This window comes from Hirundo rustica, chromosome Z, assembly GCF_015227805.2.
Source record: "Hirundo rustica isolate bHirRus1 chromosome Z, bHirRus1.pri.v3, whole genome shotgun sequence".
Classification (NCBI taxonomy): Eukaryota; Metazoa; Chordata; class Aves; order Passeriformes; family Hirundinidae; genus Hirundo; species Hirundo rustica.
The window spans coordinates 23062328-23081511 of NC_053488.1; the positions used below are offsets into that span (position 1 = coordinate 23062328).

The 19184-nt window shown below is 40.8% G+C and overlaps 1 protein-coding gene across 16 annotated transcripts in view; it reads right to left on the reverse strand.

Moving 5' to 3' along the window:
• Positions 1-19184, reverse strand: part of CELF4 (CUGBP Elav-like family member 4) — a 715408-nt gene that overhangs the window by 42967 nt on the left and 653257 nt on the right. For 11 of the 16 annotated variants that reach the window (XR_005704398.2, XM_040089937.2, XM_058424046.1 and 8 more), the window contains one exon: positions 16001-16144. Coding sequence is in view for 15 of the 16 variants with exons in the window: in XM_040089937.2 (XP_039945871.1) it covers positions 16001-16144 (144 nt within the window). In the remaining variant the exon portion in view is untranslated. The remainder of the gene's footprint in view (positions 1-16000; positions 16145-19184) is intronic. The other 5 variants (XM_040089949.2, XM_040089947.2, XM_040089948.2 and 2 more) reach the window with 1 other exon arrangement.

Below are 19184 nucleotides of genomic sequence, written 5' to 3' on the forward strand. Positions count from 1 at the left end.
ACCACAGAATCATAGAATATCCTGAGCTGGAAGAGACTCACAAGGATCATTGAGCCTAGCTCCTGTCCCTACATAGGACAGCCCCAAGAGTCACACCATGTGTCTGAGAATACTAAAATGGAGGGACCTGCAGAAAGTGATGGTAATTGGTTAGACCAGAGATCTTGCTCTCTTGTCCTTCCTCCAAGAATCTGAGTCAGTAATTAAGGATTTAGTTATTGATACAGTTGGTTACTAATATAACTGTCCCCTCAGCTCATGGGTTCCTTGCTTTTGTTACTGATCAGTGGAAGGTGAGATCTAGGGAGGCATTTTTGCTGTGAAGGCAACAATCAGGTGTTCACAGCAAAGTAGTCTTCCGTGGGAAAAGTAATGTTCAGTAGCTCCTGTCCTTCTCCCCTCATCAGGACCTGCCCACCTACTCCTCAGACCCTCCCTGCTACTTCATTCTATTTAATTCCTATGACGGCTCAGTTTCTTTTTCTCTGTGTTTATTAGTCTTATCAGAGAATGGAGGTTTTCCTTTAATTGCTTTGCAAGGTCTTTACCTTGCTGTGTTCTTTACACAATGTACTAGCTCCTGCCTCGCAATTTTTTAGTGCTGTAAAGAATTCCAGGATACAATCTGTATGTAAGTAGCTCTATAATGTATGTGTGGATTGGAAGGTATTGTATTGTAAGGTGATTTATGGGTACTGGAATACTCAATAAAGGAGTGCGTCTGCAGAGCAAGGGCAGAGCACTTCAGCTGTTTTCCAGTGTCTAATCGGGTTGGATGACTTTTTGGATTATTTAACCTTCCACTGTCATTTAATCATGTCCAAGAGGGTTCTGTCTACCAGCTATCCATTCCATCCATCCATTTATTTTTTTAATGTATGGACAGTCAGTTACTGACGACTGTGCTAAACAACTCGTATTAAATATTTCCCATCTGTGGGATGAGATAATTGGAAACTCAGAATATTCAAAGAATTGGCTCAGAAATCTGCTGAACCATTAATGTTCATTTTAGAAATTTATGGAATATTAGAAAACCTTCAAAATGTTCCAGGAAAAGAAAAAAATCTAAAATTGTAAGGGTGTAAACTAGGTGACCTGATAAACTTAGTTAAACTTTCGTAAGTGTAAGAAAAATTATGAAAATTTTGATATGAGATATTATGGCAAAGAATTTAAAGATACACAATTAGTACCAATCATCATGGTTTCATGGAACATAGCATCTATCAAATGAAACTGATTGCATGAAACTGTGAGTTCAGTGAATAAAGTAAGTTATCATAAAGTGTATTTAAATTTTGCTAGAGTATTTCAGACAGCACTTCTTTACAGAAAATTAAATCAGCCCAGAAACGAGACCACCAAAACATCTGTCAATTGTGACAAACAAAATTGCAGAGGTTCTACTAGGCTCCTTCGGAGGTGTGCTGAAATCTCTATGCTGTTCAATTTCCCTAAGATTACTTGGAAGACATTTGAAGTAATTACTGGTAAAATTGGCCAATCATACAAAAATGGTGAAATAATGACAGAAGTAAGTGACCTGGGTCACTACGTAGGCCGGACACTGTTAAAGGGTGTTCATTTTAATCCAATCAAATGCAAAATTAAGTACCTGCAGGAAAAAGCAAGTGGGTCACTCATAAAAAGAGGAAATCCTCATTAGAAAAAAGTGCTTCATAAAAGAAGGTGGGTGTCATAGTAACAGGCAAATATATGAGCTCTCAGGACTGCACTGAAATTCTCAAAGTCCCAAGACTTAGTACAGTTTTGAGATTAAGTTAACCTCTGCTGAATAACCTCTAGAAACAGCGAGGTAGTGTTACCTCTGCGTTATGGCTCAGAAAAGATCCTTAGCGGAATTCTGCATTTAGTTCTAGAGATTGCTCTACAAAACAAATAAGTTTTAATACTTATTCAGAAGTAGAAGAGTAATTCTAGGCCTGAAAGAGTAATGAGAGTGGCCACAGTTTCTTGAAGAGAAGGTTGAACATACTTCTGGCCTTGGCCTATCAATAATATCTACTGAAACATGGGGTTCTTTTAGAATAGGGGGAAAAAGAAGAGCTTGCTGATTTCTTTTAGCTGGAAGAAGATTTCTCAAATTTAAAATGGAAAATAAGACACCAAGTCTGCATATTTTAAGTGGTGAAGGTAATTAACTATTTTAGAAAACATCTAGTTTAGCAATAGGGGTGTAGCACATATCACATGAAGCCTTGATTAAAGGGATAAAGCCTTGATAAAATGGATGCTATGACTCAAGCAGAAGGTTTTAACCTGTCATGTGAGCAGAGGCACCTGGCATATGTTATTTCAGACTTCATTCCAAAGGATCAGAACAGTCTTTTTTGATACTGCATATCTGTCTGTCTATTGTTCATTTTGCATTTCAGATATTTAGAGAATCAGTTCTTCCTACTAATCTGGGATGGATTGATGCAACAGTCATGATACAGGTGACAATTGATGTTAATGCCTTATAATAAATGGCCCCAAAGTGTGGGCTGCAGACCACTGCGAGGGCTGACTGGTACTCGTTCTTCATCTTGCTTCCAGCTGAGAGAAACTGAACAGATGGGAAGGGGAGATTAAATGAAGAGTGAAAGTAGATGGCATGATTAACTTTCTCTAAAGGTCAGAACACCCAGTGCAGAAGGTAGCTTGAAATACACACGTATCTTCCTTATGTCGTTTTGCTGTTTTCCTGTGCATGAACTTCTCCACATCGCAACAGTGTGAGCTGGAGTGTGCAGAGAATTTGGTACTTGTTTTTGCGCATTGCCTGTTGGATGATCTCCAGATGGAGAAATAATCAGGTAGAAGAAGCAGTGTCTTCTCTGAAAGCAGAGAGCTGTAGATGCTGACCCTGAATGTGATCATTAAGACCAAGAAGGACTACTCCACCTAAGAGTCTCCTCTTTCATAATCTATATGGTGTTTGATTGTTTTTCATAGGAAAATTGTTGTCATGACTCGTGTTGAAAGCACAAGGGTAAGACTTTAGACTAGACAAGAATTTTGACAATTTAAACTACTGCATAGTCACATCTGATCTGAGGGTTCAAACTCAAAGAGGGAAAATTTAGATTATATATATATGGAAGAAAGTCTTTACTGTGAGAGGGATGACACTGTGACACATTCTGCCCAGAGAAGCTGTAGATGCCACATCCCTGGAAGTGTTCGAATTCTGGTGGGATGGGGCTGGGAGCAACCTGGTCTAGTGGAAGGTGTCACTGCCTATGGCATTGGACTGGAAGGAAATTATCTTTAAGATCCCATCCATCATAAGCAATTCTATGATTCTGTGATCCAGTTTTTTGGCTCATATATACATCTGGGCACAGGATCAGGACAAATTTTTTCTAAAAGAATAGAAGAGAGTAAAAATTTCATATAGAAAACCACAACAGATCTTTCATTATAAGATTGGAGTAAAGATTAAAACTTCTCTTATTCCTGTAAACAGAGGTTTTCTGAAGGATGAGCAACTACTTGTCTGATGCTAGGGACTGTGGTTCTACCCATGCGTAGAAGTAGGAATTGAAGCTATCCAATGAATTGATGAAAGAAGTGAAGAATTGAGACATCAGCGATTTTTGAGAGGCCATGAATCAGATACTGGACCAGTATACATACATGTCTCTGTGGACAAAAAGCACTGTGGTTCTTCTATGAGAAACATAATGTTCCACAGGTGATGATGATGATCTTCCTCACAAGGAACAAACAGCCAATGATGAATCATCCACAGATGAGATAAATAGTATTTGTCCTCTTTTTGAATGATAAGTATGACTGAAGCTATTCCCTAAATGCCCTCAGAAATGGATGGAATTCTTCTTGACTTGTATTCTGAGCCTTCCTTGAAAACATCTGATGTCATCATGTTCCAGTATAAGGTTTATGAGGGAAAGCACATGGTTGAAAAAGGCAGATGAACTTTTCAGGATACATGTTCTTCTCCAACATGAAACTGGGAATAAAGGATGAGTATAATGCAGGTTTTACACAAATTCTAAGCAGAAGCTGATGCTCAGTTAAGGATGCACTGAGATTGTTACTGGATCAAAATGAAGGCTATTTTAACGTTTGTTTTGTTAAAGTCTCCAATGTAAACCAGATGAAAATAATTACTGAAGATCCCACCAGCAATGTCACAATCAATTTATTATTTAAATATAATTTCTTTGCTCTCCGATTCTCTCTTGGATCCCTCTTCATTTGTGACTTTTTGATGAAGAAGCCATGTATGCACAAGGCAACTGCTGGAATCACTAGTTGTTCTTCTTGGTCTATAAGAGACAAGCATTATAAAAAGTGACCTTCTTCTTGAAAATATTTTGTAGTAAGTAAGGTAAGGTAAGGAAATTACTTCCTGGACTAATAAAGAAAAAGAAACCAAAAACCAAAACACCCAAACAAACCAGGAAATCCTGTCAGGAATGTGCACTGTGAACTGTACTAGCCACTGTTTTTTAGCAGTTTTCTCATGTCCCAGGGAGCCTCTGAAATACATCAGTTTTTGATGCAGCAATGCATAGAACCTTCTCATCTTGCTCTTGCTGACCATCACTTAGATGGACGAGTACCCACTCCTTCCCTGCTCATTGATGAACACCTGGTACCTCTGTATGGGTAGTTTGGGGCAACGCAACAGCGACAAAAACGCCTGAAGTTTCTCTTGTGTGGCAATCTGGAAGTTTCCGTTCAGAAGCCATAAGCGGTGATGAACAGTTTTTGGTCATGACTTTCAAAGGAATATCTTACTTTCTATGAAGGCAACTGTGTGAAAAACAGCTAACCAAACTAAAAGTTAACTCAACAGGAAAACAAACCTCCTCATATGCAGTGAGTCATTGGGAAAGGAAAGGAAAAGAAAAGAGAAAATTTCTCAATATCTAGATCAGGAAGTTGTGAACGAGCACTGACCTAGGCTGGGAAGCAAGAGGAGAAAGTGAAGACTTGTACATATTTTAACTGAAACATAATGAAAGAAAACATCTCCGGATTCTACAAGCTATTACATTTGTGGCACTTTCCCTGTCATTGTAAAACCTCCATGTTTTCCACCACCCCCAATGGACAAGAAAATGATTGTCTGTCTTCTTTTTTCAAAAACAACAGTGGGAAAGAAAAAACATAATATAGCAGAGATGCTGATAGATCCCCGTGGATCTGCCAGCAGAATGTTCACCATTAGTGGCCTTCAAAGGCTTGAGTCTTGGAGATCTCAGTGAAGAACAGTCTGTAGTTCCATAGAAGAGTTACATTCAGTCTGTGGGACCTGAATCATAACACAGATTTACTAAATCCTGATCTAGTACTGGCTCTGGGACCTCTGGTCAACAACCTATCTGAGCTCTTGATCCACCCTTGGGTAGAAGACTGGAAAAGAAGATTGTGTTTTAATTACTGAAATAAGAGGAGTAGAAATATATCTTGAAAACACAGTTTTGAAAATGCTTTTGAACAGAAAATCTAAAGACCTGAGAAAGGCATGATGTATATTGATAGTGTGTAGAGGGATCTTAATTTGAAGGGATGGGGTAAAAATATGAGCCACCCCTAAAAACAAAAGTGTCTTTTGCATCAAATTCAAAAACCCAGTAGCAAAAATTCTCTCATCAGAATTAAAAAAACAAAACAAAACAAAACAAAACAAACAAAAAAAACCCCAAAAAACCAAACATAAAAACCCAAACAAACAAACAAAAAAACCCAAACAAAACAACAAACCACCAAAACAACAAAAACTGGCAAAAGAAATAATCCTTCTGAAACCTGTTCACCATGTCAGAAGATGCACAAAGACCTGGGCAAAGGCTTTATAATTTCTGAAGGCCCTTCTAGAGAAGGATTTAAAGGATTTATAGACATCTACCTTTAGAAGAACCACTTAATTTCACCTTTAAATAGTCAGAACACAATCAGATTTTAAGGTCATACTGTCCAAAGGGAAGAAAACCCCTGTCAGAGTTCATGAAGCATCTGGATGATGGTCCTTAACCATATGAATTAGTTTTTGGTAGTCCTGGGAGGAGCAGGGGGTTGGAGTCTGTGATCTTTATGAGTCTCTTCCAATTTGAGATACGATTCACAGAGATGCATAGTGGGAAAAAGAGAGACAGGGGACATAAATTGAAACAGCAGAGGTTTAGACGGGATACGTGAAAAAGCTCTTCACCTTGAAGATCAGCAAGCATTGGAGAGGTTGCTAAAATTCAAACAATTGTTTAGCAATTTTTATTGTTTTCAATAACTTGTGTCTGCCAGTTTTTATATTTGCTACTGAATAAATTAATGTGTAGTATATGCATACTATAAATACCCATGCATATCTTATATTATATATATATATATATATATATATATATAATGTAAATGTTTATATATATGTGATATGACAGATCAACACTGGGGAGAGCAGAGCTGATGCCGAACTGTATTTTTGGGATTTGATATAGATGAAACCAGAAATGGTTAAGAATGATACACCTGTTTTTATGGGATTTGCATGTTGTTACCCTGATGACAGCTTTTGAATAAGTTGCTATATATTATTTGAAGATGCTAATCTTTCTGGTGATTTTTTGATTTAGGTTTACTTACTTGAAAATGGAAGACATCACACGCAACCATAAATTGAAACAACGATAAGGTTGCAAAATGAAGTACTCGATTTAAAAATGCAAGAAATTATGTTACCTATAAAATTTTAATTCTGTATTGCTTTGTATATGCATGAAGGCATTGCTTCTAACCACAAATTTCTGTATTTTTCTCTTTCATGGCATCCTTGTTTTAATTACTGTCAAGAATGAATAACATAATAGGGCAAGGAAAACGGCAATGTATCAGACTTATTATTGTAAGTGTTGGAATTAAGACAGTAAATAAGGCTGAGAAAGGATGGTTTTGTAGTTGTACAACCAGATGTTGCCTTGGAAAACTGGAATTTGTCCCTATTTCTGCCATGACATCCCAGTTATGCTAAGTATATAATATATCATAGAATTCCTTTAGTAAGATCACTAGGCTGTTTTTTACTATTAAATAAAATAGAGCAGGTTCTGAGTGCCAGTGGTACACCACAGCTCAAATCTGTGTCATTAAACTCTCTTATCTCTTAGAAGTGAGTGGTTTTTTGTTTGTTTGTTTGTTTGTTTTGTTTTGTTTTTGTTTTTGTTTTTCCCCAAAAAAACTGCCTTGTCATTGCTGAGTCATGCCCAAGCAAGTTCCAGTTGTGGCTTAGTTGTCATGGCCCACCCAAATTGAGATAATGGCAAACAAATGTTAAGAATATATATATATGTAAAATTGTGGCAGAGTGTTTTTTTTCAGATACGTGAAGACTCTTTAGCTTTCAGTGGAAAACTGGGTTTTCCTCTTCTCTTGGTGCATGACCTGAGGTTTCACTGGCAGAAAGTCTGCTGCCTGTAACTGCATCTGAAGCAACCCAAAACATAGCATGCTCTGCGTTATGCTAAATTCTTAGCCAATGCAGGTAAACAGAAGGATCAGGCTTGTGGCAACTCAGATTGGGAAACCAAGATCAATAAATTGTTTTGGATATATCTCTGCCTCATCATCCCCTTGGTGAAATGAGGACACCATGGGCACCAGCAAAATGCTGTTTGTTACTTAGCTCTGTGAACCTCTGAAATGCTCTGCTGGGAAGGGGCTTAAGAAAACAGATGAGGAAATACAAATGAATTCATATTCATGGCAGAGTTTGAATATTGTGTAAAAGGAAGGCTTGGGGTCAAGCATGAAGATGTGAGGATCTATTGAACAGCTGCTCAGTAACCAACTACGCAACAGACTTCAAGATGGTGAAGAGCAGACCTGTGCAGTGGATGAGACTGCGGAGGAGAACGGGCAGATATAAAGAAGTTGCAGATAGGTACGTGGGGGGATGGATGGCTGCATGGACTGATAGAGACTCATCCTTTCTACAGCTTGATTTTTCCTTGCATCAGAGATCTTGGGAGAACAAAAAATAAACCCAGATGCCACGGGAAGACAAAATAGCGGGTCTGCAGGATGTGTTAAATCTGCACTCTGCAAAACTATAACTTTGAGTTCCGAAATGGCCTGCCCATTGGAAGGGTCATTATTCTGACTCCTGAACAGACACTTCTGACTGGAATAAAAGGAGCACTAAAACTCCTCCTCTGGTGTTAACTCATCACTCTGGTTATTTCTGTTAGTCAGATAGTGACCATTTCCCTTTCAAACATCACTAAAGGAGTAGCCACAATGACCCTGCAGTAATAAGTTCCTCCATCTAATAACTCCAGGAGAAAGAGCATCTAAAAATGAGGGTGTAAGTGTGCATGTGAGTAGGTATGTACACACATATCCAGAACTTAAAAAAAAAAAAAAATTGGTGTAGACTTCATCACTTGCGGGGAGAGATGGGTAGGATAATGATAGACACATGGACACCCAGATAAATAGAAGATAGATTCTGCTAACATATTCTTGTCTAATAAATTGTTGAGCTACAAAAGAAAGCAGAAGTCCCTGTGTACAATGTATAGATTTTCTTTAATGTGAGTTATTGGGAAAAGACAGAGCTGTCCCTTTAACCGGAGAGCTGCAAACAGCTGTTCCTTATGCATACATGCTTGCTTGGTCTGAAAGTTTTGGTAAGTCAGTGCATAACTGACAGTTAGATTTATCTCCCCAATAAGCAATCAACATTATAATAAAGGAAAAATGCTTTCAGTGCACCTTTGAGAGTGCATCAGAAATTAATCTAAACATCAAATTAATTATAGTTTGTAAATGAATAGTGGCTCACAGCCCTAATACTTCTCCTGCTCCTCCTCCTCCCCCTAAAGCCTCCCCCAACCAACTGCAACGGCTGGAGGTGCTGTGCAACGAGTTTGATGAACAGCCCCTTCTCTTTCTTACTCATACAACTCTTTCCGTATCAGCTGGAATAGTTCCATCCTCACTCTGCAGACCTGAAATCTCAGAGCCTGGCTGCTTTGGAATACATTAGAAATTATTAAACTTCTAAGTCTCCTTCTCTCAGAGAGCTCAAAGCACCCCTCTTTGGATACTCTAATCCTCCCCTTGGATTAGTTTTCATCTAATCTGGACACATTTTAAGAATCCCTCCTTGGCTCTCTGTCTGTGCCTGGTCCGTTCAGGGTGGAGAGGACCACAACAAACCAGCGCTGATCTGAAGTGAAACATACCAGGGGTCAGACATGCTTTATGTGCCTGGAAAATCAGTTCTGTTTTCACTCAACCCTGGCACTCAAAGAAGTGGCTTCTTCCACTGCTCTTTGAGCTTTGATCTGAAGGCTGTAGCCATATGGGAATGACAAACAGATTTTCCAGGGCCCTGAAACAAAATGTATTTTCACTAAAACATGTAAAATAAAGGACAGAGCACAATTTGAAAGCCTTCAGGGAGAAAGGATCAGGTAGAGGCTTCCTTTAGGAAATTTGAAATCAGATTAATAGTTAAAAAAAAAAAAAAAAAAAATCAGACCTACTCATAATACTGATAACAGCAACAAACAGAGCTACATACCTCAAGTCCTTTCTAATAATGTATCCATTTGGTGAGAATTTCCTGTTTATCAAAAGAAGAATCAGAAAAGAAACCCCGAAATTCTTTAATCTAATAAATAACTCTCCTTATCCCTGAATCCTAGAGACCTCTGCAAAGGAGTCAGCGTACTGCTCCAAGAAGGGGAAGCCAAGCCTAACAGCTAGGTTAACTCATAATCACCCATACAGGCGATGAACATGCATCAGGAATTTCTTTCCTTTACAGCGCCTTATTTTTACACCTGCTTATTTCCCGGGACGAGCTCAAGGAGATTTGTTGCTTTTTATTATTATTTTTTTTAATTAAATGAGAAACTGACATATTTGGCAGGGCATATTGGAGACACATTGTCAGCAGGTGCTGAACAATATTTTCCTAATGTGTCTCAGGGTCCCTTGTTCCACTCCTATGTCTTGTGGAGTGCTGCCAATGCACTTTAGACCTAATATGCAATGCCCTTTGTCCCAGGGCCCTGTACAGCTTTACCAGTGTCCTATTCTCTTGACACATCTTTCTTCCTTTTATTTCAGCTTCCAGATTGAAACTCTGTAGATCATCACGACCTGCCTGCTGCCTCGCATCTCCCACTCCACCTTTTTTGCCACCACACTGCAGCATTTAACTGCCACAGCATGTTTTTAATAACACGAAACAAGCTCTATCCATCCCTCAGCCCCTCTTCCAAGCTTCACCCCCTCCTGTGTTCAGTTCTCATTCCTCGCTGCTTTTCTCACTTTTAATCTCCCTCCTTTGTGTCCCCAATTTCTTTTCATAAGCTAGGAGGAGTTTAGTAGGGAATAGAATTATTTAACAGCAAATTTAATTAACTATTATGACCCTCATCAAGTGATGTTATTTTCTCTATTTTGGCATATTCAGAGAAGAGTGGATGTTTTTCCAAATGAGGTGGCCCATTAACAAGTTTCAAATGCACTCCCTGCAGGAATTTGGAATGAAACTCAATGTCCATGTTGTACTAGGAGTCAAGCAAGATATTTCCTTTAGGGCATACAAACCTATGGTCCTAAGAAGCCCTTGCAGTTTGTAAACTAGAACGTTCCTTGTGGTTTTTTTTTTAATGTGGGACTTCTCAAAAACGGGTTGGGACATTTAGCCAATGTGAAACTGCATCTGGAATGTGCAGAAAAGGAGAAAAATATACGGCACTAGTGGTTGCTTACACCTGGAGTGTCAGAGTATGTCAAGCTGAATGGAGGGAAACCACTGTGTCTCTCTGGGAATAAGACAGGTTCACAACTTTCTGGAGTCACAGTCCCATGGGGAGTTACTGAAACTGCTACACCAGTGGGTATGAAGAATAGGCACATGTCAAGAAGACATGTAGGGGACAAAGCAGGGATACGGAGTAGAATTGGCCTGACAGTGTCTGCTGCTCAATGGTGTGCAAAAAGTTGGCAGAACCAGGTGCTTATTGCTCTCAGAAAAAGGTGACTGGAGCAAACCAAGTGTTCCAGTAAAGCAATTCATCTAGCTTTAATTTATCTACATCTTATTTGACACTTTGGGATAACCATTTGACCTCTGCTTCTCCATCCATGTTCTTATTTTTCTATTTTCTGACATGTCTTCCTAATTAATACTGCCCAAAGCTGTCTAGCTTGCTCTCTTCTCTGTTAAAACATTTTTCTAGACTATGTCTGTCTCTGTTTTTCACTAACTTAATGTCTTCAAGTGCTTTCTTTAAATGTGTCTTATGAGACAACTGTGAGTGTTCCTGGGGTCTGTGGCAGAGTCACCCTATGACAGCGGTAGAGTTAGCCATGTGTGGGCAGGGTGAAAATTTGCCCTTCTCACATTGCCTACTTGCCTTAGCAACCTTAATAGCATTGTTTTACTGGAGTTCTCTTTTAGCCTTGTACACAAACTGCTCACATTTAAATTGTCTACATAACTGAGAGGGGAATTATTACCAGAACTACTGAGACAAGCACAAAGATGTAATCCATGTCCTCTGACATTTAGCACACCTATACACACAATAACTCGCACACATGTAGTGGGAATGTGAGAGACCCAGTGCAAATTCTGCCTGGTGCAGACATATACTCTGGGTTCCTCCATTCAGGCTGTGGCACACTTCTGTGCAAGCCTTCCTAGACCAGCCTACTCTGAGAATGGGAGTCACCGTCTTCAAGGAATGTCCAACTAAGCGTGATTTTTCTCTGAGATGAGTCCTGTTGTGGCCCTGCCATTTCACTGGGGATTGACAGCATTGCCCAGCTGGGGAAACATACTGACTGCAAAAAGAGTGTATGGGCAGAGGCTACAGGGGTCAGCTGGGCATTGAGTGAAGGACCAGTGAGAGAGGAGAGAGAAGGGCAGAACGGTGAAGAGTTGAGAAGGTGAAAACACTAAGTCTGAGTATAAGAATAGGGACAGCACAGTGCCTGAGGAGAAACCCAAGGGGATGCAGATATTGTTGGTGATGGAAGCTCAGGTCATGGGGATACACAGGGTGTTGGTGAATGGGAAGGACAAGGATGGTCTGCATTTTGGATGGCCAAGGCCAAGGATGACCATATTACAGTTGTGTCAGGACAGGGAAGGGAGGAAAAAAAACCCCAGAGATTTGAAAAATTGCAAGAGAAAACGAAGGAGTTGGATCTAGCCTGGATGTGTGCAGCAGAAGAGAAGTCATAGGCAAAGAAGCCTCCCAGACTAAATTACTTTTTTCAGTGAGAAGTCAGGGTTGTTTCTTATGCAGTCTTACATGGTAGAGCAGGCTGTCATGCTAGGGAAAACAACATACTCTGAACATTTTCACATTTTATATCTGGCATTGATGTTTACTGTAGCTGGCATTCCTCACTGCTCCTCGTCAGCCAGGGTGCAGTGGTGTCTAAATTGGGAATGTCAAAGGCTTGCTGACCACACTATGGTTTCTTTAACATGTACAGGTGCTGGTGGTTCTCTGCAGGCTCATGGGCTACAGAAACCAGGAGAAAGGTTTGTTTCTGATCTAATTTTCTTCTTAACCGTCCCGTAGCTGCCCCAAAACTATCCTGCCAGTATTGGCAAAAAAAGAAAAATTTGTGTTCAAAATGCAGGCATGAATTCAGAGCCAAATAATAAGGAATCAAATCATAGAGTGGTTTGGGTTGGAAGGCAACTTTAAGTTCATCAAGTTCCAACCACCCTTGCCTGTGCAGAGACACCTTCCACTAGGCCAGGTTGCTCCCAACTTCACCCAACCTGGCCTTGGACACTTCCAGGGCTGGGACATTCACAGCTTCTCTAGCCAGCCTGTCCTTCACAGTCAAGAATTTGCTCTCAATAGCTAAGCTATATCTCCTCTTTCACTTTAAAGCCATTCCCCCTCATCCTATCTGTACATGGTTTTGTAAAATGTCCATCTCAGCTCTCTTGCAGCCACTTTAAATACTGGAAGGTGCTATCAGGTTTCTGCGGAATTTTCTCCAGGCTGAACTATCCTAATTCTCTCAGCCCATCTTCATAGATATGGTGACCCAGCCCCCTGATCATCCTTGTGGGCCTCCACAATTCTATTTTGACATGCTGCTCTACTGACTTGTTCAGTTTGTGCCAGCTGTTTACAGGTTGTTCAACAATGAGACAAAGGTGTAAAATAAAGTGTTTTCTGTTCCTATGGAAAAAAAATGGTGATATTTTTCTCCATAGAATTTTTAAAGCTTGTCTAAAGCAGGACTTCTTGACAATTTCTTGACAACCTGGGGCTAAACTCTGTTACAGCAATTTATTTGGGATCTGCTTAGCAGATATATTTTAAAAGGTCATATAATAGTGGAATGTCTTTCTGGGGCCAGACAGAATTGTCCCCCCAGGCTAGCAGTTGGAGAGCTCTATCTGCACTAAAAAAAGTGAAATAGGATGCAAATGCTGTGTTCTTACATGTTGAGTTTTGGGAAATGTTTAAGCAGCAAAGAAGAAATTTTCTTACTTTCAAAGTTAATAAAATCCCTTATTTTCCTTTAGGAAAAAGTAATTTATTTTTTAATTTAAATTTATTTCCTCAACAAAAATGTCAGCTTCAGTAGACTTAGCAAAACAAATGAAAGGCCTGTTTTCCTCTAACGCCTTTTACATTTTTACATTGCTTTAAATCTGAAGGTCAGGAGGGTAGGAAATTTTGAAAAGCAACGTAACCTACCTGTGATAATTATTTCCTGTTATAGTTTATAACCTGTTCTGTTATTTCAATCCTTCTGAAGCATAGTCAACATATTTGTCTGAGACCAGCAGTCATAACACTCAGCTCCATGGAAAACTAAGTGAAATCCAGAGAGAACTAAGAACTTGACACCTGGGACTCCAAACTGACTGGACCTGGGTATTTGTGTCTCAGAAGCCGATATAAGGTGACTAAATCCACCAGCAATCTCTAATTTCTTCTTTTGCTTGTCTGTGTGCTTGAGTCAACACTTCCAAAGGGCACCTCGCTATTTCAGCCTTCAATATCCCACAGTTAGCTTTGGACTTCACTTCATCCAACAAGCTGATGTTTAGTTTCTCCCAGTAAAACTCAAGAAAAAAATTCTGCTAAGACCCCCTCAGTTCCTGCTTAACTATCAACCTTGATCTCACAGTACCTTGGAGGCAGCCCCAAATCCCTGCCCACAAATGGGATGTGTGTCATGTTCTCATGGGGCCTTGTAGCCAGGAGCCTTTGAACTGAGAGTGATAAAGCCCATGGCTGTTCAGAAACCATCTCCATTTACTTCTCAATATGTGTACAACTAGGCCCAGAATTCCTCTAAACATTGATGACAATTTCACTGCCAAAGGTCTTTTCTAATCTGTGGGTCTTCTTGGAGCATCAGTTTCAGTGTCACCTAGAGCTGTGCTGGTCTGCCCAACTTGTTATGAGATTTATATATATGTATGTATGTATATAGATAGATATAATTTATATATAAAAAGCAGGTGGGCTCTGGATTCATGGGGCTAATTCATAGTTTTGAGTTCTAATTTGAATTTGCCAACTGCCTCTGCATGCCAGACTCTTTGTCCTTCATTCCTCTGGTGCAGGAGAGTGCAGCAACCCAGTGACTCCTGGTGACTGGGAAGGCTGTGTCCCTCTCATCAGGAGTCAGGGTTCCTTCAAACAAAAGGGAAAATAGCCTGTTCAGACCCTCTGTGGGTGGGCAGGAGAAACCGTGTATAGAGAAAGGGCACAAAACTTTTGACGTACTCTGACATGCACCATGGGTGGCAGGGGATGAGGTAGGAGATTTGGGAGGGGGGCTGTTTGGGAGGGGAAACGGGAAGGCAGCATGGACAGAAAGCATAGTGTGGAGATTGAGAGTGGTTTTAAAATCAAATGAAAACTCTAATGAGTCTTAACTATGGAAGTTTGCTTGAGAGACAGAATCCAGATTAGTTGCAAGTAACAGGAAAAGAAAAGCAATAGTTTGTTCTGTTGTACTTCCCAGGGAGGATCTGCAAAAGGTGCAGGATGGCAGAATCAAAAATTACAGATCCCAGTGATGGGCATCTGGTTGTGGGAGATCCTCTGTCCACCAGGTGTAATGGGTTCAAATGTGGCAGGGTCCCCATGCTGCCACACTGCCAAAGGGGACCCTTAGCAGCCCCAACTTTGCAAAAGGTGGTATTCCAGTGAGAACCCATACACACATCACCCCATGGCTGTTGGCTAGCTGAGCCCTCCCATTGAGGGTGCGGCTCACGGTGTCCCTGCCTGGGGCTCTTTCTCCCCTCCAGCTGGTGGAGTGGAGCCAGCAGTGAGGCCGGAACTGTGTGAGTCAGGTGCTTTCAAACTCAGTCTCAGCGCAGCCTGTCAACTGAGGCACAGGGTTACCTTGGCCTGTCCGTATCTGCTGGGGTGTTGTCTCGGGTCCAATAGGTCAGAATATATCTGAATGTGATCTACCAAGCAGCCATCACCACCCCGAAGACCAGGCTCTCAGCAGATGCTCAGCTCTTACCCCCTTGCAGTCTAATGCACCACAGCTGCAGGAAAGCTGCCCCTACAGCACTGTCTTCCCTTCAACCCCAGGACCTGTTTCTCCTTTTCCTTAGGTACAGAAATATCCCTTCTGCAACATGATCCTTCTGCTCATCTCGTAATTTCACCTATGCCCAGCCCTCTCCATTTTCCTCCAGGCGCTTTAGTCTTTTCTGCACCCTCCCCACCTCCCTTTGCAAGGGGAGTGTTTTTTGATCCCACCAGTGTCTGCAACATCTTGCTGCTGGTGAGACGCCAAACCTTGGCCTCTAAGCAGCACACACAACTTTGAGCATGAGACAATCAGGAGGGAAAGAAGAAAGGGGGAAAGCATTGACAGGAGTAAATTGAGAGAAATCATAGAGCTTAAGCAGAAAGAAAGAAGTTTGAAAGGTAAAGTATTCAGAGAAAGCCCTTTCCTGGATGAATCTAATTGTTTTGTTATCTTTACCCACCAAAGCATTTACTTTGGTTTGTCGCCCGATCCACAAACACTTTCGAGGAGATGACATTACCGAAAGGCAGGAACATCTGCATCAGCTCAGCATCCCCAAACTCCTGGGGCAGATGGTAGATAAACAGGTTACAGCCCTCTGGTCCTATCAAGAGAAAAAGAAGACCCATGAATGAAGAGAAATAGGATTTGAGAAATCACATGGTGGAGATTTACTCTGGCTTTTTCTCTCTCTGTCTGGTGAGTGGTCACGTTAGGAAGCAGCCTGTAGATTCTCAGAGGAAGGAACAAAGTAGAAGACCAGGAACTCAAAAAGTCACATAGAGGATATGGTAAGTTCAATAGCTTTCCCAGGACACCAGGATAAAATCAAGAGAGAGAGAAATGCACCAGCACATGTGGCCATGGAAAGAACAGAACAGAGGAATAAGAACAGAAAGAATGAGAGAATATATTTCATGGATTTTATTTGTTCCTCATAATCTTATTTAATCTGTACAGTTTTGGATGACCCACACTATCCCTTGTCACTTCCCAGTGTCTGCATGCAGAAGATCCATTATCCTCCTTGAATCTGTGTGATGACAAAAGCATCACACAAATGATGATAACAGGCAGAAAGATATGCTCAAACCCACAGGCTCATCTTGTTTTGTAGAATTTTACAATCATATCCCCATCTTGACTCAGCCTGAAGACTCCCCCAGATCTGGACAGTTAGGCCATGTCCTCCATTCTAGAGCATTCTTCAGGAGAGATTTTAGGTAGATTTAAATACAAATTACTAGACAAGAGGGATTGGCTTTTTTGCCTCTGTCCTCTAACGTATACTCTTACCGATTTCAGAGGGTATTTTGAAAAATATTCAGAGAGGTGTCTTTAGCTGGAATACAAAATTAAAGTAGAGACCCTCAAAAAATATACTGTTGAAACTGTATTTTGAGACAGAAGAGAGCAAACCTGCCTTGTGTTGAATAGCCTAGAATATAAGTTTTCAACCTGACCTTTATTTTTATATATGCTGTCCTTGAGCAACAGTCAAAAAGGTGTGTCCAAGTGGTTTTGTTAAGAAATTTAAACTTTTAAAGTCTTTGCAGTGTTCAGTACCAGAAAACTGTATAGCTTGATGAGACTGGGATATTTTTTTTTATTGTTTTATTTCTAAAGGTTCTTCCAGCTGCTGCCCAGCCCTGCACTGACTTCAACAGGTAACTCCAGCTCTGCTTGACTCAGAGGGGTCCAGATGAAGGGGATACATTGTGTGCCCTTTGCCAAAAGGTTTACAGGTCAAAGAGAAGGAGGGGTTCCTCCTTCCCCCCCTCCCATGTGTCTACAACCCTGTGACCTGACTCAGTCAACTTTCCCCTTTTTATGTCTGGGGCACAGTGTGGGGAAGGAAAGGGGTTTTTATACTCTCATTTTCTTTATCAGGGCATAATTACTGTGTCATAACACAGCAAATTACAACTTTGCCTTTCCTGTTAGGGAGAGGAGTTCGCCTAGATGCTTCCACCTTTTATTACCCATTACTCATCCCCCCGGCTGGCAAGAGAAGTACAGTGAAGTCAGGATTCTGGCAGATGCCCATTTAAAGCTCATTAAAATTCCTGGGCCTCAGCATGATTGAAGTCACAGGCTCTCCACATTTCCTTTTGGATTAATGGAAAATGAAGCCCTAATGAATATTTGCTAAGCACAATTTTCCCCACTAATTTGCTAAAAGGACTGTCATGAAGGAACAGCTGATCCTTCGCATCTTGTGCATTTCCTAAAGGTCATGAGGATGGTAACAGGGTTTCTTCCAAATGGGGGGGATAGTGGTATGGTGGGATAATTAACTAATTAGGCACCCGGTCATCTGCTTAGCCAAATTACTTTTGAACCTCAGTGGCCCATAATCAGGCTCCCCTATTTCATGCCAAGCTTTTTTCAGCTTCTCCCTACCTCCTGTCTGCCTCTTCTTTAGTCTTCTCACTGAGCAACTATCATTTTTCCAGTCCTTGCTGCATCCATTTCCACACAATACTGAGTTATTGGCATAATGATCTAGATATGAAACAGTCTGAAAGTGTTGAACAAATACTAACCCCCTTAGGTGTTAAAATTGAGAAAATTCTGCCCAGGAGCAGACCATGGTCCAGAGTAACAGGGAAAAAATTCATTCCTTCATCTGAAAGTACCCCAGAGCACTTCTGCTGTGGGATTTGAAATCCACATTATAATAAAATGGGTAAAATTTTGGCTTTGCTGCAGTTGGTGGCAAAATTCCCACTGACATCACCAGAGCCAGCAGTTTGCATTATATAACCAGCCAATTCTTTCAAAAATACCAGCTGCATTTCCTGGGGTCTTGGATGTGTTGTGCATGAGTAGGGATTCTGCCTGTGTGTGCTGAGAAACACTTACCAAGGCATAAGGCAAACCAGGAAGTGCACAACTTTAACTACAGCAGCTTTTGCCTGGGCTCAAGGAGAGTAACAACCCTTAGTTCACATTCAGATCAACTTTTCCTCGCATGACTCAGCCACCAAGAGGAAGAAACCAGCGAGGGTGTGAAAAAGCAGGAACCATTCTCAAAGACCAGCTTAACTCTAAAATGTGCCTGGGAAACCTATGCTGTGGCCTCCCCTACTGAGCCAAACATTCAAGGCCAAACTCACTTCGTTTCCAAATACAGAGAGGCTTTTCCTAACTTCCAATGCTGAAAACTTCACTTGTTATGAGAAAAAAAAAAAAAAACAAAACCCAAAAAATGGGTAGTTTGATTTGTTTTGTCAGCCTCAAATATGAAATTTCTGCCTTTAGAATTTAACAAGCAATTTCGTGTTAAATCTGTCTGTAAGTTATCTGTCACAGTCAGAGCCCTTGGTAAAGAGCTCACAAAACAAGATCTGTCTGCCTCAGTCCTCCTAGCTTTTTTTGGATATGTTTTTTGCCTGATTCAAGTTAATTTGGGCACTCCACAGAAGGCTGTGTGCTGGCTGTCTTGCTCTATACTTAGGTATATTTATAAGAAACCATTGCTTCAGAAGGAAGAAATTCTTTACTATGAAGGTGGTGAGTCTCTGGAACAGGTTGCCCAGAGGAGCTGTGGTTGCCCCATTCCTGGTAGTGTTCAAGGCCAGGGAGGATGGAGCTCTGAGTAACCTCACCTAGTGGAAGGTGTCCCTGTCCATGGTAAGGGG